A 25,311-nucleotide genomic window follows, 5' to 3' on the forward strand; every position below is an offset into this window, starting at 1 on the left:
TCAAGTTCTTACTTCTTTCGCGCCATGCACTGCGCAATGATGATAACACTTATAAACTAATGAAATCATGCTCTTTATGTACTTTCTTTTTTCGTTCACAGAATTAACGTCACCTCGATCGATACTATTTATTGTCACCTGTCTTATATTCTGATAGGGAGTCGTAATCACTTTCATCACACTTCACCAACACCAGACGGAGTAATGAGTAGTGTGTGAAGCAATGAAAAAATTGTTTCATCAAACAATCCGAATTCAAAGGAGCCAATTCGTAGAATATTGGGCAATGCTTAATGCTCAAATTTTCGTAATTTTAGAAGCATATTATTTTCTAAAGGACTCTTATACAAAAATTTATTTCCTGGTAATATGATCATGTCAGCGCACATGAAGTTTAATTGGTTTAATTAGATGTAAAATAGGAGTAACAGAGGCAATAAAACCGTAATGCCCTCCAATATTCGATGCGTCACGGTTTACCGCGTGCCCAGTGACTGGGCCGCACTTAAAAAGAATCGATTTTACCCTCTTCTTCCCTGAGTATCACCAACAATTTCCACACATCTACGTTAAAAAAATATGGACTATTTACCACTAACTTGCTTAGGAATACAGCAAGCCCTATTTTTACTCTGAACCTGCCGATTATAGTTATTTTCCCCTATATGACACTTGTCACCCCCATTGCAGGTATTTATTAATGTTAGGCTTACATGGCAAAATTGATACGAATTCAAAATTTAGGTACCAGAAATGAAGAGGTGAATGGCCGAATAGTTATGCATCGAGAGGCAAAATCAGCATTTTTTGCAATAAAGTCACCGACCCAGGAATTGCTCCGTTAGCGTTAAATAGCCTGGCCTAGCCTGGAATGCTCGTCACAGCACTTAAAGTATTTCCGTCCAACAGCTTGCACTGATAAGGCGTACAGTTCTCGCATTTGGTATCTTCACGACGCAGGCGCCGGAATGCGAGCAAATGAGGCGTATATACACTCATTGGCAAAATTTTTGCAGACTTTTTATGAATCAACTGTCGCGAATCCGTATGATTCACCCTTGGTCGATGTGCGTCCATGCAAATTCATGCGGAGAAGCATGTTCCAGCAGAGAAGAATTGGGAAAGATGGACCAAGAAGAAGACGACGGTATGCACTTGGAGTGAGCAACGACCCTGAGGAACGTGGTAACGATGCACTCCGAATTTACCGTAAAGTCTAAATCACAAGATTATTTTTTTCCGTCCCTTTCAAGCGACAGGTCGAGTGATCGCTCCAGTGATGGTGGAAAAATGATTGTTTCTCGCGATCGTTTTCCGCGATGGCTCCAAAATTATGATGGATGGTCCCATCCTATTTTCCATTTTTCGGCACGTTTTTTTTCCGTCGCGGGAACCATCGCTGGTACCGTTATTTAGCCAATCAGACAGTACGGCCTTTAAAAGCGATTGCAACGCCACTTTGACTTTATTTGGAGTGGCAATTGTAAACACGGAAAGATATGGAAGAAGTACGGAAAAAAGGACGGCGGAAATGACCGTGTGATTCAGAAAATAATGGGTCGAGCGATCAATTTCTTTTGGTCCTTGAAAAGCGATCGCTAGAGCTATCACTATGAGGGATAGAAAAATGATCGTGTGATCCAGGATTAATTTAATCAACGCTATAGGGACCGGACGCGCCATTTCGTCGCATTCGAATTTTGCTTTTTTTAGTGCGATTTCTTTATGGCCAGAAATCCATATCTCATTCAAAAAGAATCATTTCAACAGTGTTATATAATGAAGTTGCAAGAATGTTCTATGACATCAAGAATCTTTCGCCCCTTGTCATTATACTAAATTTTACTCCATAGCTTCGAAGTTTATTGACATAGCTAAAACTTATGAAATAGTCACCTATCAGATGTAAATTTTCTTCCATTCCGCAGCTACAGCTCAATGATACCAATTATTATGTAGAGTGAATAGTAGAGTGTCTTAGAGTGAATCTCATTTTTACCGAGGAAAGGGAGATCATTCACCACATGCTAAGAATCAAGATGCAATTAAAGCCAATACTCTTTTTTCAAAATTGTCCAGCTTCGAAGAGATAAACTAGGTGAAAGATCAACGACCTTCGCTCTAATAGGGTGGTTTCCTATTATTTTTTTATTGCCTATATCGGAAGATATAAGTAGTACGTACGTATACGTACGTAAGTACGTACGTAAGTACGTATTTCACGCTTTTAGATTTTTAAATGACGATATCCATTTTTCGCGATTAAATGAAAAGTGAAAATTTTCAAGCGCGCGAAAACGCGACAGGTAAGGAAATCTCTCCGTGTGACGTATTTCTGGTTCCCCCTCCCGCCTTGTGAGGTGACCTTGATCGAGGCTCTGAGCGCTGATAGGACGCAGGATGCTAGAGGGTAGCTGAGTACCTTGCTGTCTGGTAGCGCTTGGCTTAAAAAAGGTTTATTAATACCTTATCAAACGGAGAAAACTTTCCGACCTTAGCCAGTTTTAATAGGTGATTATTAAGACATGTTTCCCTGAGCTCTGCGCCTCATGCATGCATTGGTAATCTCAGACGATGTATAACTCCTATCTTCTCCTATAGAAACTAGGTCCCTGTGACGTCACGTGGAGTGGCATCGCATGGGCGCCAATCTGGCCCTTTTCAAATAAGGATAAAAATGGACCATTGCCATTCGTCTAAACCGGTATTTCTAAAACGAAATAATTTGTATATTATGAATGCAGTAATTGTGGGTAACAAATCGCAATCAATGCCTTTCGGTTTCTTTGATGAAGGAAACTACCCTATTTAGTTCTTTATCAGTGTTTACATTGACACCGACTGGTTACGCACAATGTATATTTTTTAATTAAAAGTAAACTTAGAAAAGGGTAAAATTGCTTAGGCGAATTCATAGAAACTATTTATTATCGTCAAAATTTATATAAACGCATCACTTTTAAGGAGCAGTTTCTCAGTGGAAGTCTTTAGTGGGCGTATATCACCATATTTATCTCATAAATAATTCACCGGGTTAATTTTGAAACATTATCATCCCCTGCATAGAATCTTTGGGCTTCTATATATTCTTACGAGCCCGAGCTCATTTCAGATTAGGGCTCAAAAATGTGTATTTTTTACCTTGACGTCATGATTCAAGAAAATCAACCAATCGTAGTACTAACCGCACGGATAGCCTGACTGAATAGAAAATCTCGCTAATAACTTCTAGCCAAAGGTTCCAATACACAATGGAATAGATTGTTCTTATTCAAAATCAGAAAAAGAGGTTAGACTAACTCTGAAAGCAGAAAAGCAGGGACATTTGACAACATATTGGCCAGAGAAGCGGAAACAAATTTTTACGGATGGTATTAACCAGGTTGAAAATGTGGAAAGGAGGTTAAAAGTAGAATCGCAATTACAGGGACTGATTTTTCCGAGATGTGTGTGAAAACGCCATCCGAGGATGTACTCTTGCTTGACAGGTAGTATTTTGTCGTCATTCTTGACGTATAACGTTTTCAAAACTTAAAAAGGCATGGATCTTGAAATTTTCAGAATCTATCCGTGCGGAAATTGACCAATATTTCAAAGATGAGTATTTCACCACAGAGAAAACACTAATAATAAGTAACATGTCAAGAAATCACTTGAGCCAAGTGGAAGTAATAATTCCACTTCATCAAAATTGCGTCCAGAGAAACATCCTTGATATTATGTATTAGAATTTTAACTGGAAAATAACATGATGAATCTCTGAGATAATTTAACAAGTGTGTTCATAAGCTTCTGTCGTATTGCTGGCTAGGGATGAAGTTTTTTCCATGGCATTATTGTCAGCATTACGATAACAAATATTTTATTTGAAATAGTATTTGTTAGTCGGTATGTTATTTAAATTGGGGTTAAATGGAATAAAAAATGTGGAGTTATGCGTATCAATTTCATAGTTAAATAATGCGAAAAATTTACGTACATTCGTGATAACGGAAAATAAATTGATATTAAAATACGAAGAAAAAATGTCTTATTACGTTAGAAATACATATTGTAATTATAAATGGAATTACCACGTAATACTCGGAAATTTAATTCTATCTTAGGAAACATTTCATTATAGGAGAATATTAAAATCAAACATCCGATTTGGATAAAAAGTTTAAATTAATAACACGATTAGTGAAGGTTAGTTTTTTAAACAAATCTGGGTTTATGGGATACAGTTTTGTCGGAAAATTAATGATTGAAAAAACACTAAACTTTTATTCGAGATAATAATTGTTTAGCAAATTAGCTGATTTGGAACTGTAAGCATCCTGATAAATTCAATAACGAAAGAAGTTTAAAAGTGGGACATGCGTTAAAATGGTCCATGATAAAGTTTAGGAAATATCACCGATAGTTTTTAGAAGTGTTCGTTGTAATCATAGAAGAGGTGTCGAAGAATTACATATCGCAATAATGAACGGTTTTGTAGTAGGCTTCATCGGTAACTATTAAAATAAAAAGAATACAATCCGAGATTCAAGTTTTAATATCTCATAAAATGGTCTCCATCATCATCATTAATTGTAAATAATCCTAAGATTGGTTTGACGCAGCTCACAACTCAATTATCCTGGCGCTCAGCTAATCTTTTCGTATCTACGTATTTCATCTTCTTCACGTCCTTTTTTACCTGCTCTTATATATTTTATTCTAGGTCTTCCTTTTTCATTCCTACCATCCACTTGCCCCTCGACGATTGTCTTCATCAGGCCATCATGTTTCAAGAAATGACCTACTATTGTTCCGTCTTCTCGTCAAGGTTTTCTCTGAGCTTCCTTATTACTCGCTGGATTGAATCAATTTTATCGAGAAAGTAATGGGGCGTTGCCAGTTAATTTGGCTTGGGGAGGCCATGGCACCACCCCAAGGCCACCCAATCTCCAGGGAGTCTGGGAGGTCCCCACTTCTAGAGGAAATTTTTCTCCCCCGGGAAATTTAAAATTTAACCTTACCAGAACTTAAAGAAGCCTCATCCCAATTGAAATTTTTGTACGAGGCTGAAATTTTTTATGCTAAATTTTTCGGGTGGGCACAAGCCATCTAGGGGGTAGCCCTCTGGGACCCCCGAGCTGCGACCATGATGAAGAGGCACTAAGGAAGTGTACATATTCGTCACATTTCCCGACTACCACTCGGCTCTGGGCGGCTTGGCTCATTTCACGCCATCATTTCCCGTTTGATTATTCAGCACTTTTAGACATTAGCCTGCTTTCATCAATTGACAGCTGACACTAAGTCCTTTGGTTAGTTAATAAAAGCTCGCGAAATGGAAGGGGTATGCCTTTTGGGAAAAAGAATGACAAAGTATTTCACAATTTCGAATTTTAGGAATTTTATCATTTATTATACAATTCATCTTTCATAAATTGAAACAAGAATTTGGATTGACTTCGATAATGAGATATAGCCCAAAAACTTAACGAATTTAAAAAATCAAATTGTCCGCATCTCTGGAAATATTGATTATTTCAGAAAACCTTTCTTAACTCATAGCTAGACCCTTTCTTAACTCATAGCATTTGGACACTTCTGACGAATATATATTAGTATTTATAAAAATCATAATTAGTACTACTTAAAAAATAAGTCTTCAGCTAAGTTGTATCTTTTTGAAAAACCCAATATATTCTAGATCTATTTTTTGACCTAAAAATTACATCAGGTTTCAGCAGTGCTGTAGTTGGGGCGGTACGGGCTGGTACGGTGTACCCCCTGAAATCCAAACTCGTTGTAAGTGTACCGGTTAAACTACCTTTTTAAATCTGTAAAAAGTAGCCCTGCTGTAAATTGTCCAATGGATTTCAGAAAGAATAATCGGAAATGATAATTTACTTGTTCAGAGTTATCTCGTGGCACAACTTTGTACTAATATAAGAGTTGCAGTTTGACATTTCAATCGCGGCCGGATGTACTATAATACATGTTCAGCTGTTGGCAAGTTGCGGTGAGTACCACTTAAATTTTTTTCCCAACTACAGCACTGGATTTCAGGATACATTCAGTAATCAACTATTCTTAGTTGCTTGTTTTGCTGATCCCTTTTGCATACTAGTGAAACTTAAAGTATTGCCAATAATGAATCGGAAGGCTATCAAAGCAGAGAAAATTTACAAACGAGTTATAATGTAATAGTACCTCCCGTGGTCGACAGACGTAATACAAACCTGGTATAATTCAGTGAGATATTAATTAAATCATCCAATACTTGAATCCGCATTTAGGCTCGTGATACTTTTGTTTCAGTTGACAATATTGACAACTTTAGACAACCCTTACAGGCTCAGTTTAAACTGATTTTATGTCCGACTGTGAAAAATTCCTCTGATACTCTGTCACCACCGATTAAGACACTATTTTCCGTCATGCAAACAAAGGAAATTTCGCAGAAGTGACTCATTGGAGAATGGCCAAAAATTCTCCAAATATTATTTTGTTCGTGTCAGCAATTAAAGCGCTGACTTGCGAAAGAAGAACAATGGTATAGCGGCAAAAACCTTGCGTGGGCTATTTAAATTAATTCATAGCTGAACATAAGCGGCTCCGTTGTCCTCCAGTTACCAACATGAAGAACACACGTTGTCATCTTTCGAGATTCAGCATATAAGCGGTGTGCTCGCCGTCTAAAACGTATATTTCGACATCAAAATTTAAGAATAACGTAATAGAGTTACAGTGCAGAATGAAAATTCATTCGGGGTGTAGAAAGTATCGCTACATAGTGCACTTGCCTTCTATTGTAGATGGATTAGGAGAAAACGCAGGGAAGAAGTTCGGATAACTTATTTACCTCCAAATCTAACCTCCCGAAATGGCTAGTTGGAGAAAATCAAGTGCTAATAGGTATTATTTTCCTCACCTAAGACAAAATGTTGTCCACTACTTCGCTCCTGATTGGTTTACTAACCTGACTATGAAAGCAATGTATGAAAAACATCTTCATCTAGCGCAGAGGTAAATAATGTTTCACATCAGAGTATATTTAAATATCACCTGTATTATTGTGTGTACCTGTGTTGTGATTATTTTTTAAATGTGCTAGAAAACCTGAAATAATATTATACATATTAAATAAAGAGGGAGTTTTGAAACTGAGAAACTTCACAAACACGAATGTGATTTGTCGCGCTATTTTTTTTTTTTTAACATTTTGCCTTCGTGCTACAAAAGAGGAGTTTTTGTATCCACGTAAAGGAGTAAAGGGTGTGTATGTGCAAATGCAAGGCTTCCAGTCCCAAGAGTGACAGAAGTTTGAGTTGTATTTATCGTATAGCGTTGCATGGGCGTACCCAGAATCAAAACTGGGGGGGGGGGGCAAAACTAGCCGTGGTCGTTGAAGTTTTAACCTTTTTCCACAAAAAAGGTTAATGAAATCAAAATTTTAAAGAAATAATGATAGCAAGTTTTTAGTTTTTATAATTATTTGCTTGAAAAAATAATGATTTTTATTTTTGTTCCATGTCTTATACTTGTATCATTTTTCTTCAAAAGAAAAATTTGTTCATAACTTATGTTTTGAACTAAATTTATTTTCGCTTCTAGGGGGGGCAGTTGCCCCACCCCCCTGCCCCCCGCTTGTGCGCCAATGGAACCTAGCACTTCCTCCTGTGAAAACGCCCCTCTCCCATACACCCGCACCCAGGTCACGGGACACGTGGTCAGTCAAACGCGGATCTGGGGCTATATTCTATATCTCTTAACCGATCGGTACGGTAGCTTTTCCATCGGTTTAGAAGGCGAACCGACAACAGTACGCTCCCGACCGGTTCAACCGCGAGCTCCAGTCGGTGAAAAACTCGGAATTTTAACGATTGCTAAAAGTTGTGGGTGCGGCCAAGATTCGGTCGGTTTGTCATGTGTATAGTCAACGTTGCTTAACTACTTAAGGAGGCGTCCATTAATTACGTGAGGTGATTTTGGCGATTACCCCCCCCCCCCGGGGAGATTTGGCTCGACTCCCTAAATTCACGTGAAATTGTTCAAAATGGGTATTTTCTGTGTAAATACGTAAATCTATGCTTCATCACGTTAAATTTGTTGTTGATTGTTTAATTATTTTTATTTGAGGTTAGTTTAGACTAGTATATGAGATTACTAACATCGTAATTTTACACTGTTTCTTTCAGAAAAAATTACGTGATACTTGCCAGGACTACCCGTATCCCCCACATGAGATTGGGTGAGAATCGGCTGGACCTCCTCCCCCCTAAACGCTTCACGTAATTAATGGATGCCTCATTGCAAGTAAATAAAGTGCTTATCGTAAAAAGATTTATTCATATGTAATTTAAACCTTTTTTTGGCAATTCCAAGATAGTGTGGCGGGAGTAGGAGGAGAAGAATGTAGAAGTTTACCAACAAAACGGCAAGTGAAAATTAGAGACATGTTAAATATTATTTATATATATATTTCACTTGCACCGTTTATTATTATTATCCTGAGAGAATTATAATTTTAATACTCAAGCGAGATAAGGCAACGGTCCTGATACATTGGTTGTATGCTTACCGAAACCTCTTCACGTACTAAAATGTAAGGAATAATTGTAATAAGATAAACGATTTCACACCTGAATCTCTTGTAATTATTTTCCATTTACCTTTTGTCTACATTGATAATGTATCCCCCTTTATGGTCATCTGTTAAAATAATTTTATATACTAACATTTACTGTGGATCTGAAAATTAAAAACAAACGATTGTTGAAAGTAATTATCTTTGATTCCGGCCGAAAGGGGAATTATCGTCAATCATGTGTATATGCTTTCGATTTTACTTCGATTGCCTACTTTCATTGCGAATTTTTATACCATGTACTTCAATGGTAATGTTCATGATCGTGTAACAAATTCGATTTTTAGAGGAAACTCTTTCGCCACAGCTTTTAGCTATCGATGTCGACTGTAGCGTAGCCACGGGGGAGTTTCCAGGTTACAACCCCCTTCACCCTTTAAAAGAGGCGCCAGATGCGAGTAAGGGTGCGTTCCGAATCACCCGTCATCTGCATCAACGCATGACCTTGATGCAGCCGTTCCGAAATTGCATCAAGGCATTGATGCGCTGATGCTGATGCGTGATTCGGATCGGCTTGATGCGATACGAGCGAGAAGTATTCCGCCGTTCAAAATACCCGCTGGCATCAGTGCTGGAAGATAGTTCGGGTGATGCGATAACATAGTGATTAATATACCGAAAGTTAATATGAATTGTACCTATGATGACGAAAAACGATTAATTGATACGTATATTAATACTTCATTATATTCATTGCGGTCGTTCGAAAGTTCCAAGCCGTAACTTGCAACTCTTATTTGCTTTATAAGTGATAGAGCGAATGGACGGGAATTTGTGCAGCTAACTCGAAAAACGGTCAACAAGGAAGCGTAGTGTATTGTATATCTCAGCCATCAGTGAGTTTTACCGGTCAAATTGTTTTGAAGAGATGATTTTTACGATCAATAGTACGTATATTTAGCTGCTAGACATCAATGTATGGTTTTCCGATTAGATATACGAATTGAAAACAATTTTTTTCATAACAATAGGGAACAAATACTTTAACCTCGATAAAATTTTCACTTACTCTTTTTCATACGGCATATATAATGCTTATAAATAAACTCCAAGACATTTTTATTAAAGTATTCTACTGCTTAAGGTAGGTTTGCATGGAGCATTCACAAAGCATTCCAAAAATCCCCCCTGCCCTCATGGACTTCCCTCCTGAATTCACAACGAGGCCTTCACCTTTTTCATTCTATCTGAAAATCCTATTCTCTTTCATTTTCACCTTTGTTTACCCAACATTCTATCCTCTAACACTGTGTTCAACATCCTCTCCCAGCTCAGAACTCGCCTAATCCATACCTCCTGTCTCCCTTGAATTCTATCCAGAAGCTGCCTCTCCTCACTCAACATGTCTTTCTTTCTTCTCTCAGTCCACTTCACTTTCTCCTTACCCACATCTCGAACACCTCCAGTCTCTCTCATTCTCCTCCCTAAGTGCCCATGTTCCGACACTGTAAAGTGCTATACTCCAGATCAAAATGTTTCAAATTTATCAACCAATGTACTGTCTGTAACCAAGCTAGTTAAAAAAGACACAGCTGTCTTGTTTGATGAATCTGGGCGCAGGTTATTTGATGCCAGATCTTTGGAAGTAAAAGGAGTGATCTAGCCACTGGTTTTGAAGAAAATGGCGTATGTTGTCTTGATTTGAAACAGTATGATATGATTTGAAACAGTATAATTCACAAAGTAAAAGTAATGCAACTGGTTACGTACAATTGACTATGAAAGTAGTAGAGGATGATTTACTAAGTCTGTGGCATAGTGGTAGCAGACTTGTGACGGAGTAACATGCAGGTTATAAAGGGGTTGTCAGTGGTGTGGATTATCCCACTAATAATAAATTTCAGCCTTGTATAGCATATGTTGAAGGCAAGTTAGCAAAGAAATGATTTGAAATAAGTGCCAGAATGGATGCAGTATGCAATAAATTAAGTCTGATCCTCTCAGAATTGTTTGGTCTGAAGGTATTATTGGTGAAAATATATGCATACTATGTATGTAAAGTATATGCTCACCTTCACTGATGATTGTTCAAGAAATGTTTTTGCTTTCTCTCATTTAGCCCAACAATGCTATACCATTTTTAAGGCCAGCATGGAGAATGGGACAGGTAACAATACTTAATGCCTGCATACAGATTATGGGGGTGAATATATGGGTCAGGCACAACAGGGGGAGTTAAGGGCATGTGCAATAAAAGATAAAACTACAATATCTTATAATCTTCAAGCAGAACATAGTAGCTGAACAAATAGAAAGCTAAGTACATACTCTCTGGCACCAATTTACCAAAATATTATTGGGTTGAAGCTTGTTGAGCAGCTGTATATCTCGAAACAGTACCATCCAAAGAAGGAGGGAATGCATTACTGGGGAGAGATGGTCTAAACGAAAATTTAATCTAAGTCATCTAAAAGTATTTGGATGTATTGCTTATGCTTATGTGGCTAAAGAGCAATGAAAGATACTGGATGCCAAATCCAAAAAGTAATGGCTATGGTGACGAGTCAAAAATTGTATTTTTTGGCTGACCCTGATATTGTGGGAAGATTCATCGAAGCATGTGATGTAGTATTCTTTGTAAATGTGTTTAGGGAGCATAAACGAGTCCAAATATCTCTTGGTAACTCTTTTATTCTACCTAGGCTCTTAGGGGGATAAGGCTAATTAGTTACTTGCCTCAACCTGACAGTGGAGAGAATGGCAATGCTGAACTCACAAAGGTATCCAAGTAGTGAGGGGAATATCAGAATACCATGTAATGAAGACTCCACCCCTGAATCAAGTAGTGAGGGTAATGGCAAAGTTCCAACTAGTGTAGACACTAGTTTTGAGAGTAATCAAGAAAATCAGTCAGTGCATGGAAGCGAGGGAGGAGAAGCAGAAGAGAGGTTTTCTTTAAAAAATGGAGTGGCTCGAAAATTACCAGATCTTATAATGTCCTTGGTATCTACTAATCTGCAATCAACCTTTGTCTCATAGAAGCAGGCTTGAATGTAGCTCCTGGTGACCTAAAAACTTGTCCTGATATTCCATTTCAAGTTTTGATTGGTTGTCTTATGTATGCAATGATTTGTTACAAGGCCAGATCTTGTCTTTGCAGCGTCAAAGTAGGTTTAGTGATGATTTTACAATGCAATGCTGGGCATATTCTAGGAGTATATTAAGATATTTGAAGGGAACTATAAATTATTATACTGCTTATTATTAGTCAGGAACGTTTCTTGAGGGATACTCAAATGCTGACTTTGCCATCAAGTATGTAAGTTTGGCAGCTGGAGAAAAAAATAGTATTGTACTCTCCAGAATTATTAAAAAAATCGTTGTAAAGAACTGCATTAAAATACTTGGTTGTGGTGCAGTGCATTTATGATGATCAGTCTGCAGTAAAAAAATGCAAATTGTGGAGATGGAAGGTCAAAGAACAGAGGTTAGTTATCATCTAAAACTCTGTTGCCAAAGGAAAAAATAATTGCTGATTACACGTCAACAAAATATATTTGGTAGCAGATGTGCTTCCAAAGGGGCTTAACAATGTTAAGTATTTGAGGTGTATTAATCAATAGAATTTTGTACCTGATGCAAGCAACTTGTTGAATGGAGTTTGTTGTGCTTGTAACCTAGTTGTAAAGTCAAGAAATAAATAGCTACAACATATTCTGTGGCAACCGCTACTGCACTGTTGTTCTCTGACCAAAAAGAGGTTTTGCGTCTCATTTTTCAACATAGGTACATGTTTAACTGTTCCGAATCCATAAAAAAAGCCTAAATCACTATAAAATTAAGCATTTTGTGAATTGGATTATTGGGCATTGTCCATTTACTTAGAGAGGCACTCATCAAATAGAATTTTGCATTTCCTTTTGATTTTAGAAAATTTTATATGGTGTAATTATAACTGAAAATTGAATGTGAATGTTCAGAAGCTGCATCATCAAACATTCAAAAGTATTGAAAAGTAATCAAAAACATTGAAAACCGGAAATCACTATCACTAGCGTGAGGGTGATTTCTGGTTTTCAATGTTTTTGTTCAATTTTTTCAATGCCACAGCTTCTTAAGACAAATAACCAAGTTCAACTGAGAACCATTTTGGAAACCCATTACTTTTGATATCATTGATAGAAGTGTACCTTTAGTTAGATAGCATTTAGGAGGACACTGAAAATAAGTTTGCTGCATCATCAATGTGTTGATTAAAGAGTATTTGGAGCCAATTTATAATACTAACTGCAGTATTTATCAGGGCTTACCAAATCACACGCTTTGAAAAAAATAATTGCACTGAATACTCAATCACCTCTATGAGGTTCTTCAAGCACACATCACTGTAAATCAAGCATAAATCCATGAGCCAAAAAACTTGTAAAAATAAATAACCTCTCGGTTTTTTACCAAAATGTTCGTGGCCTAAAGACGAAACTCAAAACACTTCAGTGCACACCAGTCTCTTTTGATGTTATTTTTTTCGTTGAAACATGGTTATCTTCAGATATTCTATCGTCTGAACTTGAGTTTGACAACTACATCGTCTTCAGGTGCGACAGAAATCCAGGTACTAGTGCGAAGAAGAGAGGTGGTGGTGTACTAATTGCAGTATGCTCAAATTTTGCAGTAAAATAAATTAGCCTTATGACTGATGATGTTGAACAACTGATGGTTTCCATCTCCATTGTTACAGCAAAAATGTTGATTGGTTGTGTATATTTACCCCCCAACACAAATGCATACATACACTTATGCACTGCACTGTACCAGTGATGAAAATATAGTGTTGGGCAAAATTTTTCTGATATCTTAATTCTTGGCGATTACAATATACCCGACTTTACTAGTGGTGCTAATAATGTAGTGAGTGCAGTCCTTAATTAACACAGTTGAGTGGGAAATGTCTCATGTTTTAGATCTTTACCAAGTAACTACAATCCCCAATCAACATAACAAAATTTTAGACCTGGCTTTTTCCAATAATGAAATGCTTACTCAAGTTGTGGACCCTCATCCACTGGTTCCTGTAGATAGTTATCATCCTGCCCTTAATTTTATTCTTACTTTTGAACGCAATCAATATCTAACCACTGAGCCCTTGTTAAAATATAATTACAGCAAATGTAACTTTGATGAGCTAAATTTACATTTTCAAACTATTAATTGGCCAAGTATTTTGTGCAATACTACTGTAAATGATGCTTTCTCCTGTTTCTATGAAATTTTATATAAAGCAATTGATACTGCTACTCCTGAGAGATTTTGCCTTAGTAAATCCAGGTACCGTAAGTGGTACTCAGTGACGTTTATTTCTGCGATAAAAACTAAGAGAAGGCTGCATGCTTTATACAAAGAGACTAACTCTGATATAATTTATCCAAAAATTTCACAATGTAGAGCAAAATGCAAAAGATTAGCTAAAGAGTGTAATGATGATTATATGAATGATATTGCTCACTGCCTTCCAAGTAATGTGAATTGTTTTTGGAAGCATGTGAAGAGACTATGCAATGAGCACAATTTACCAAAAAACATGTTCTTGCATGATGTAAATGGTGAAGATTCCTATAGTATAGCTAATTTATTTGCATCACATTTTTCATATGTGTACTCTATCTTTAGTCCTAAAATGCTTCATGATCATACTCTGTCCACTTATATTAATTTTAGCTCCTTATCAGTATCTGTTAAGGAAATTGAAAATGTATTAAAAAGCCTAAGCACAGATGTAGGATGTGGTCCTGATAATGTCCCTGCTATAATATTTAAAAACTGTGTGTTGGTGTTGGCATACCCCCTGTTTATATTAATTAATAAATCTTTCTCCCATGGTGTTTTTCAAAATATTTTAAAGCTTAGTTATGTGATACCCATATTTAAATCAGGGGATAAATGTGATGTAACTAACTATAGACCTATTACCATCCAATCTGTACTTGCTAAAATCATGGAGAAGTTAGTCCTTAATTCTTTATCTCCAATGTTGAAGCACATACTGGTTACCGAACAACATAGTTTCAGAAAAGGAATGTCTACCACCGCTAACTTAGCTGTTTTTAATAATTTTATAGATAACTCCTTCGATGAGAATAAGCAAGTTGATGTAATTTATACAGACTTTGCCAAAGCCTTTGATAAGGTGAATTTTGACTTGCTGCTTCATAAGTTGAGCCTCATGGTCCTATGTGGCATTGGGTAAAGAGTTACTTGTTGTTTCGAAAACAAATGGTCAAAGTGGAGAATGCTACCTCCAAAGAATTTAATGTCACCTCTGGTGTCCCTCAGAGGTCACATCTAGGTCCCATTCTTTTTCTGGTATTTATAAATGATATTAGTAGTATTATTTATCCCATTCCCCATTTGATTTACGCAGATGACATTAAGATCTATTATACCATTTGCAACGATGAGGACCGTGTAATACTGAACAGTTGCATTTCTAGGATGGTGCAAATCAAATCTTATGACTCGGAATGTAAACAAGTGCAGTGTTATATCCTTCACTCGGAGGAAACTTTGTCATAATTTTAGATATATTATTGATAACGAAGCCATTCCAAGAGTCTCAACTGTGAAAGGCCTGAGTGTTTATTTTGACCAAGCTCTGTCTTTAAATGCTCATATTGAGCATATTGTTTCAAAGCCATTACGTATGCTAGGTGATGTTATCTATCACGGCATCACTACCCTGAATGTCCCTTTACATGAGGTGAACTAATCTCTTTAGCAGGGGAATATAATTTTAGTACCTACCGAGCAAATTCACTTGCAGTGAAGGTATGGTCTCGCATATTAAACAGCTAATGAACGTTTGGCAAAATAGCAACAATTTGCAACGTGCTTTCAAATGAGAAACCAGTGAGATTCTGCAAAGCGTAAGCAATTCTTTTATTTCGACGAACAAAGTCTTATATAGTTATTTTGAAGTTACTATTATACTATAAACACTCCCTAATAAGTAGCTTTTAAACTAATATTTTCACAATATAACTTTAAAGTGTCGGAAATTTCCATAAGTTAGTGTACAGAAGCAAAATTATGGTTAAAAATACCACGTCTGTATTTCATTGTGTGAAGTTGTAGATCGTATTTTGCATTTTTACCTCCAATTAAATTAATAACGGTTGTAAACAACTTACATACTCGCACACTTCAACGCATCGGATATAGATTTCTACATTTTTAATTTTAGATATACCTCGAAATATGCTCGATGCGGGGCCGCACCGATGCGCATCAATGCTCGATTCGGAAGGGCCTGACGCGCATCTATGCACATGATGCTCTAATAATAAAATACTCTATTTTGATAAATATTCGTACAGAATTACTGTTATTGAGTCCTGAAAATCTCCCGTTTCAAAATCCTGGCTACGCTACTGGATGCTGACATAAATAGTCTCCATTTGTGGATAATTTGGCGCATTGATCTACCGCCAACTCGGGTTTTGGCGGGAAGGGTGATATCCCGCCACTTCAGTGTTTTGGCGGGAGAATTTTTCCTTGTATCCCATTGGTAGATTCGGAAATCCACGCCCTCCCCTACTATTTTCCAGGAAAGTTATCCTCACCACTTGATTTGCAATCGTTTTCTATTCAAAGAATCCTCTTATATTTGTCGGAATTTTTCACGATCAAGAAAATTTTTTAAGCTTGATGAAGGTATTCAATTATGTTTATGCTTGAAATTATGTTTCTTTATTCAATGTAACTATATTTCTTTCCAGTAGTCTCCACTGCCCCTGTTGAACGCACCAATTTCTGGGGTTCTAGGAAGAGCAGGAGAAATTTTAAACCAGTGACAACTGTACTCACGAGGACCTTGACAGCTTGGTCCAGCCTGGGAAGAGCCTTTTGGTCTATTTCTCCACTCATAGTGCCATTGCTTGCCGTCGGGGAATGAACATGGGGCAGAAGATATCAGGTATGCAAGTCACATGGTTCAATCTCGAATTATCATTTGGGTACCTATAATTCTTTGCGCAGAAGTAACGAATGTATGTTTTAGGATACTTTGGTGACGCTGCTATCGCTGTATAAATTACATTAAGGAACATAATTAATCTTTTCGTTTGGTCCATTGTAGGAAATGTGAGATTCTAATGTTACTGTTCACGGTAAATCAAATACGTCGGCGGATTCCACCGCATACAGTTGTCACAGTACAACATTGTATAATCATTTGTTCAACGGAACTCTGTGCTATTATCAAGAGCTTTGAAAAGGTATGCTATTATATATCAATCAAACCTGGCTATTCCCGGAACGTCTTCATTGACCCGAACAATAAGGGAGCCCTCCCAGTTACGGCGTCCCTTTACGGGAGGTCTCGTGCTTCCATCCCTTTGAAATGCCATCATAGTAGAGGAAGATAACCCTCGACCATACGTTACAATAATGTATATCACGATTTAATGTTTTATCACGCTCCTTCCCATGGCGTATTTTACTTATCAACGCTTAATAACAGGTTTTACAGGATTGGTGTGAACAGAACGTGTCGTGTCTCTTTAAGCTCCAAACCTTGACTAGCTCATTGATGAACGATGGGTTCTCTACCTGCGATTTTGGGTCTTAAGATATCGTAAACATAAAAAGATCCTCTCTCTTCTTAGTCTTTCTAAGATTGGTTGCATACAATTTTAAATTCCCTGCGACACCCAAAAAAGTAAAACATCAACCAAGAAGTTGCCTCTGAGAAATTCTTACATTCTTCTTAGGTACTTACACGAAGTCCACGCTGCAGAAATGGTCTCGGTATTTCGTAGTTACGGAGGATCTACCACGGGCATATGGTATAAATTTTCTAAAATTGTTGTTCCCCTGTAATGTTTTTACGGCGCATATTAGTAGAAAGAAGCATTTTCCATACGTTTTGCTCCGTTTTCGGCGAGCTGGCAGGAGGCGCGGGCGGCTTACTGCCCGCCCGCCGGCATCGTGGCGCTGCGGTAGGCTGCCTGGAGGGTCCCCTACGCGCTCGCTGTGAATAGTACATTTTTGGCTAAACGGTCGTAGGTACGGAAAATCGGACAAAGTTTTCGTATATAAGGAAAGTAAGTGGCCAAAATCGAATGGAAATAGCTGTAAGGTAATGTATTTTAACCCAACTCCCAATGAAAGTTCTCTGAGCGATGATCAAGCGATGATTCGCGGTCTCAAGTTGAATTCTTATTTTGAGTTAGTTCCGCACATTTTTTTTCTATGGGCCAGATTTATTTGAAAAAAAAAACCATTTTCCGATCTTTTCTAGTGTCCTTAGGAAAAGAAGAGGGGTTGAGGTGTCTAAAATAATCACCATGTTTTCCCAGCATTTGTAGTTATTAACCAATAACTTCTTCTGTGATTTACTTCTTAATTTATGAGAGTAATGGCAAGAGGTGGGTTAATATACGGTTTTGTTGCTTGACATGTTATCATCAAGAACTAGGGACAGGTAAAAATCCTTCCTTTGGAGAAACTTCTTTGTGTGTATTTAGTTCTATGGCAGAATTTTGAATAATAATGTTGCGGATTTTGAATATATCTCTGGAGTCAATGATGAAACATTCTTATTAAAATTATGTTTCTGAAAGTGTGAAAATTTTACTCCTGTTTTTCCCCGTGAGTTTAACTGTACATTGTGGAAAACAATGATCCCGAATCAAGACCAGCAACAGCTTCACTACCACAGTGATTAAAGGGAGAAAAATGAGTCCACAGGGAGGAAAGAGGCTGAATCACTACGGTTGGAGCAGGTTTTGTGGGTTCAACCCTCAAATATGCGGGTGGCACAGTTTCTAGCCTTGTTGGCACATGTCAATCACTAACAGTTAGTATCCTTCCGTGCCTATGAGAGCTCTCCCATAGCCTTTTGTAGGCAAAATAATGTAATAATGAATTAAATTTATTCCAAATAATGGATCATCCACCTCTCACAGTGTGTTATTTCAACTGATTGGTGAAAATAGTTACATTGTGAAAATATGAAGTAATCCTTTGTTGTGGATCTGTGCAATAACCTGTGGAAAATGCCTTAATATAAAAGTAGGATGGATTTTTTTCATTATTACCCTGTTTATTGATAATTTTTATCATTCATAATTTCAGATTAAAGTTTCAAATATTTAGCATAAAATAAATGGATATCACTTTTGAGTGGTATTCAGTGAATTTTTGCAGTTTCTTTTAGGGCACTCAAATTTCCATGCTATAAAAGATACTAATTAAAATAGTTATGAATAGTTAGTTGTATTCCTGAAAATACCTGAAGCTGTTTGAGTGCTGTGGTATCCAAGTTTGAAATTCCTGAGGAATTCTTCTGACATGCATGAGCACATTGCTACGTATGCTTTATCTCAATTTTTTCACCTATTTTGTCACTGGAGAGTATCCTTCTTTGTAGAAGTTTATCTTCCAAGGCTCCTCAGTGGGACACTTGCTGTTATTTGTGTTAAAATAGTATTTTAGCTTGGAGACTAATTCTGTCTTTCTTTAAAGCTCGTCTGCCAGCAGTAAGCATGAACAGGGAAAGCCCTCAACCATATAAACCAGTTATCCCTCGAGAGCTGGCTCAAGACTTTGAAAGACCTCCACGGCTGGACATTTTGCTGGACATGCCGCCTGCCTCCAGGGAGGGACAACTCAAACATGCCTGGAACAATGAGGATCGCTCATTAAACATTTTTGTCAAGGTCAGTTACCTTTCAGCTATCTTGATTTTACTTGCCGAGGAAAAAGTATCATAGCAGTGGAAATTTTTTTTTATTTGATCATTTTATATAAATGCTAAATAACATTGGGTATAATGTTCAAATAAATTCCATGAATGTTGTGTTTGAATTTATTCTAGTTTTTTATATGTGTCCATATAAACCCATTGATCTGGCGTCAAGCCCATTAAAGCCACATTGATTAATGTGAATTAAAATTTTTCCTTTTTGTTGAAAGAAGTGTCTTCAATCATGAAACTCCGTAGATGTGTCTCCTCCCAATATTCTTATCGCAATTATGTTGTTCTCAATTTATTGCTAAGGCATATTGCATTAAAAATTGATTTGATTGCATACTATATTATGGTTAAATTAAAATTTTTTAAAATTGTTGATCAATTTTTCTCAAAATTTGCCAAAACTTATATTTTATATTTTAGACTTATCTTCTGTTGGCGTAACAGAATTTTACTGACCTACCATTTAACGATCTATTACATACATGTTTGTTGTATCCTCATCGCCATTTGTAGTTGTATGCATGCAACAAAACCCATCTTCCATTCATTGAAGAGTGACTGAGTTCTGGGCAGTCAAGGATGGAAAATGGATGGTAGGAGGGGTGGGAGGTAAGGTTGGGGAAGGTGGCGAGCCTTTTATTGACCCTAATATACAAAAAAAGCACAGACATACATGTGTAACTACTTCTTATGGTAAAATTTAGTAGCTTTTAATAAACCCATTTTTTTAATATATGTAAACTTAAACATTTTTATTAAGGCTTTAGAAGTTACGTGTCTGAGTCTACTTCGAAGTACTCTCATCCCTGATGCCTGCTCTTATCCTGGCAATCTTTCCACTCTTGGAAACAGTCCCGGAAAGCTCCTTTTATGATGATCATAAGTTCCCTTGTCTCCCTTCCCTGGCGTCACTCTCTGTGACGTCAGGTGAGTAGGATGGGTGGGGAAGAACAGTGATAGTGTAGGATATGATGCTCTCCTAGCATTGATAGTGTGTTTGGCCAAAAATTCAGGAGTCCTGAGGGTTGAATGCAATTTGCCTTTTGGTCCCTGTCATCAGGTGTGGAACAAATTTCACTGTATCGCAATCCTTTTTCAATTTTTTAGACTAAGTGTCATAGCATGATCCAGCTGAATTCCCACATTTTTCAGCAAATAAGTTGATTTTTCCCAAACTACGGTGTTAATACTGTCGACGTGTGAGCCATCAGTTGATGTCGAATGGCATCCGGGGTGCTCATCATCTTCAATTAACTGATAGCCAGCCTTTAAACGTTCAAACTGATTAAAAAATGTTGCATGAGTCTTAAAAGCATTGCTGTGGACCATGTTGGGCTAACTAAAAGTTTTGCTTGCAGATTTTCCTAGTTTTACACAATATTTTGTAGCTACTCTTTGCGCATCCACTTCAGTCATTTTGAAGTGAAAATGTACCCTTCTCAAACAACCTTGCAGCTAAGCAATGAATATTTGTCTATAGCTATTTACATAAATAATTGCCTCTATATACTGTTATTTTAGATTGCTTCAAGGTCTGACTGCGGATTTTTTTAGCTGTGCTAATGTCAATGTACTCGTATTCTCACTACTCAATGTACTTCAGCAATCTGTCTACACAAGCTGCTGTGACTCTACTCTCTTCGTCTCTGCTTCCTCTTCTTACCCCACTACCATCACTTCCACTATTCCCTTCCTCTCCCATTTGGCCTTGACTGGCTGTGGCATAAACGTGTCCAAGTGCGATGGTATCTCTGGTACGCTTGGGCTACGTCTAACCACAAGCAGAAATAATTGCACATTTGCGATATGAAAAGTAAATTTAAAGAACCTAGATATCATTTTCTTGAAATGGATAGTTTGAGATGTGGCTTTATGAAATTGCTTCATATTGAATCAAAAAAACTTTGTAGATTTCACATGGATAACTTTAATGGAGTTTTTTCTGCCACTCATCATCTTCTGCAATACTACAGCAGGCCTTAAAGTAAACTTCAAATATTCCTTGTCAGCAAGTGAAGAAAATAATTACATTTTACAAAGGGAATTGTAATGGATGTAAAAGGGTGTGTCTATCTTTGCATTAGAATGCAGTAATCTGTGTGGTTTTGCATCCAATTGTATTTTTTATAAAGATCACGGAAAACATTGGAGGAGGGTTAACCTTGTGCATGGTTTATCTGCAACACTGATAGTCTGGAGTTTCCTCTAGTGCATTTGAACAGTTGAAGGTTTCTATGTACTGATATTCTTGGGAAACTTGGCCTGCTGCCTAGATTGAGCTGACTGTACTCACCTTAGCTTCCACTCCTACCTGCTGACAGGAGGATGACAAACTGACCCTTCATCGGCACCCAGTGGCGCAGAGCACGGACTGCATACGTGGAAAGGTGGGGCTAACCAAAGGACTACATGTTTGGGAGGTGTTCTGGTCTACTCGTCAGCGAGGAACTCATGCAGTGGTGGGCGTTGCTACCCATGATGCTCCCCTTCATTCTGTCGGCTATCAGGTAAAGGTTTTATAATAACTTGAACCCATTTGACCCTTTCGCTGCTGTGAATGTACCTGGTACGTTCGCACGGTAGGCTGCTGTGAACGCACCTTTTCATCCTGCCTGCCATGCGCTTAGCACTTTCGCCACATGTGATGGGTAGGTTTCTGTTGAACGTGCTGCAGCGAAAGGGTTAAGTAAATTAAATTAGCACACTGTACCGTTAAATACTCAACACGAGGTGCAAACTAAAAACTTTCCTCAATCAAGGGTTATTTATGAAGCCTAGCACCACCCTCATGTTTTAATTAAATCCAATAATTTTATTTCATCATGTTTTACTTTTACTAATTTTGGGTAGATTATATTTTACTTTCACAAAAAGCACAAGATAAATTTTATTTTCTGCTTTTATGCCATTTGAAACCCATGCCACCCCCCATGGAAACATGCAAACTGTTTCTTGTATCTAATTTTTGGTTTAAGAAAATATATAATCATTATTTTTCAATGGTACAAAATCAGCAGTGTCATAGAATATGCATAGTAAATTTTCTTTGTAATAAATTTTTGTTTATGTTCTATAATGTCTATAACCCAGGCATCTTAAAATTGAATAATATTCTTTGCCATAAGAGTTAATATGAAAATTATGTCAAATAGGCTTCCTCAAAAAAATGATCTCTCTTGAAGGATGCTTTCACTTGTATTGTGGTTTTTTCTTTGGGTCTGGAGTGTAGTTTAGCTAAGGTTCCACTTTTTTCTTAATTGCGGAAAATACTTCACTCATCTCTCTCCTATGCATTAAACTTGTCTCCTACCCATTCAGAACTTGGAAATTCCTTACCATTTTCTATTGCTTCTACCACTTTCCCTACTTGTTACTCATCTATATCTTCCTTGGTTCATCTTCCAAAAGTATTTTCTTCTATAAAGCCATTCTTCTTTCAAAGTTCTTCCACTTTCATCATCAATTTTTCAGCAAAATTTTTCCCATTGCAATCATTGTGAATTTCATTGCCATAAATGTTGGAGGTTAGAAATATATCATACCCAGACAGGTAATTGAGTGTCCAGTTGGCTGTGCAAATAATTAAGGCCTGGTTACACGATACATTAACATACACGGGTTACTGTCTAAATGTATGAACTCGAGAATGAACGCTGAACTGCACTGTCTAACTACCCAACTTGTGCGAACGCATGCACAGAAAATAGAACCTGTTCTAATTTGGTTCATGCATTAGTACATGTTCGGTTCCGGTCAACCAAAATCATTCACGCAAACATACATTAACCTGTACATGTTAATGTACCTTGTAACCATGCCTTTAGACAGTTATTGAAGTACCAAAATGAATACGTGGTTGCCCTGATTAAAACAGGCAAATACTGAGGATGACATCAGAGTAGCCAGATGGAGGGAGGCCTCATGAATCAAATAGTTCCTGAGGTGAATGCATCTATGACCACTCGAGAGGGAACTTGAATCATTTTGTAATTTTGAACAGGTTAACAGAGTATTAGTTTCATAGTTTTATCCATAATACTGCATTTAAGTATGAACTTTCTTTCATGAGATATGGGTCGTCAAACCTGGTGAAATTTGAAGAATGGAAAAGCATTCTTGCCCCCAATCTGCTGCTGAAAAATCTCCAATGATGATTTTCAATGCGTATTAGATGTATCCAAGGTTTTAATAAAATTTTTAAACGTAAATAAAGCCATTACTTATATTTGCAAGTTAATATTCCAAAGAAAACAGAAAAATGCATAAAATCTCCTCTCCCTCATTGGTTGCGAAAACTGTTCAGAAATTTTTTCATACAGGAAGAGGCGGAGCTTCAAAATAGCTCGCGCAAGAAATACCACGGTGCTATACCAAAGAAAATATTACACCCCTTCATTCAGAATACAAGGTTTGTGTAATAATGACCTTGGGAATAGCACACACTATATAATTATAACACCCCTTATTCAGAATAGCTGCCCAGGAATGAATCCTATTCTTAGAGTGTTTTTGAGCCTGCCATACCCTGTTTGTCTCTTTTTTGAATGATAAATGTCCAGGAATTAGAGTTCATTGTCAATATTCATTGTATCACTTGTAATCTTTTCTTGCTCTAGTCATTCTCTATGGACCAATTAAAAATATAAAGTTCATGTTAGCTCTTTAAAATACCAAAAACACTATGACTATGAAATTAATACCATGTATGTACTTTCAGAGTTTAGTAGGCAGCAGTGAAGAATCATGGGGATGGGATCTTGGCCGCAATAAGTTATATCATGACTCCAGAAACAATGCTGGAATTACATACCCAGCCTTACTTAAGCCCGATGAGACATTTGTCGTCCCGGATAAATTCCAAGGTATGGTGATATTTTGACTATCATAGATATATATTGTATTGAATAATGCTTTTTGTAATGTTTTTCTAGTGATGAATTTTGTGTCTACATACAATGCAACCTCGATAAAACGAGACCCCACGGTGCTCAAATAAGCACTCACTATAGCGAATTGTTGCTTTACCAGAGTTGGAGCAAATAATAGTCAATACACCTATTGTGAGCACGTATACATGAACAGGAATAGTGCAGTTTCTATCCGATAAACATAAGCATAAATCCAGACAAAAGGTGATGTTTTTTTTTGCATTACTAAATTCCGTAACCTTATTAACAACGAGTCAAACAATTTATAAGCGTTGTACTGCATAAAAATCATGCAAAGCATTGCTCTGTCAATAATTATCCCAATGCACAATCGACGAAGCTTCTTTTCTATTTACACTATTAGTGCATTTATGTGATCATTCTATTATTTTGGTATTTTCTGCTGAAAATTCAAACAATTACTGATAAAACTCTATCGCAGTTATTTAATGATTCAAATGCTTCTGTTTGTTTATGTTAATTGTTCCTGTACGTTACGTGGTAGTTGTGTGAAATAACGTATCGCATTTGTTTCTGTAGACAAAAACAGTGGAAGGTGGTAGAACGATCCTGCCTCGGAAGACTTTTTCTATCATTAATATCTTCATTATCTATGGTAAAAAGTTTGCAAAGCATGCATAATGATCTGATTAAAATTGCCGTTGTTTCAAAAAAAAGTTCCATTTTCAGTGTTACGCCCGAGTCATCATTGAAATAATACACTGAGTGTACTAAGGCACCGCAGTAAAAACGATTTGAATTAAAATTGGCAATATGAGAAAAGATATTAACATGATATTATTTCACGAAAAATATTATGCCAATATTAAGCTGATGTCACTTAAGTAAAACACAAGCAAGCTGTAAGAAAATGTGACTTATATAACACACATGGGTAATATATATGCGACAAAGAAATGATAAGGCAAATGCATCTGATGGACCCTAGGGCCAACAAAACTCACGAGTATGAATTTATTAATTTAAAATTCTCAGTAATGACTATGAAACATGAAAAAGGAATGCAGAATTTTTTTAATTAAATAAACTTAAAGCGCAGCATCAGC

The 25,311-nt window shown here is 37.0% G+C and overlaps 1 protein-coding gene across 5 annotated transcripts in view; it reads left to right on the top strand.

The window, feature by feature from the left end:
* The window catches only part of LOC124170622 (protein gustavus), a 95,647-nt gene that overhangs the window by 63,041 nt on the left and 7,295 nt on the right, over positions 1-25,311 (top strand). For 2 of the 5 annotated variants that reach the window (XM_046549460.1, XM_046549462.1), the window contains 4 exons: positions 16,336-16,532; positions 19,085-19,278; positions 21,638-21,823; positions 24,034-24,178. In XM_046549460.1, the coding sequence (XP_046405416.1) occupies positions 16,508-16,532; positions 19,085-19,278; positions 21,638-21,823; positions 24,034-24,178 (550 nt within the window). In that variant the 5' untranslated portion in view covers positions 16,336-16,507. Of the gene's footprint in view, positions 1-8,203; positions 8,293-16,335; positions 16,533-19,084; positions 19,279-21,637; positions 21,824-24,033; positions 24,179-25,311 lie in introns of those variants that run through there. The other 3 variants (XM_046549461.1, XM_046549463.1, XM_046549464.1) reach the window with 2 other exon arrangements.

This window comes from Ischnura elegans, chromosome X, assembly GCF_921293095.1.
Source record: "Ischnura elegans chromosome X, ioIscEleg1.1, whole genome shotgun sequence".
Lineage (NCBI taxonomy): Eukaryota > Metazoa > Arthropoda > Insecta > Odonata > Coenagrionidae > Ischnura > Ischnura elegans.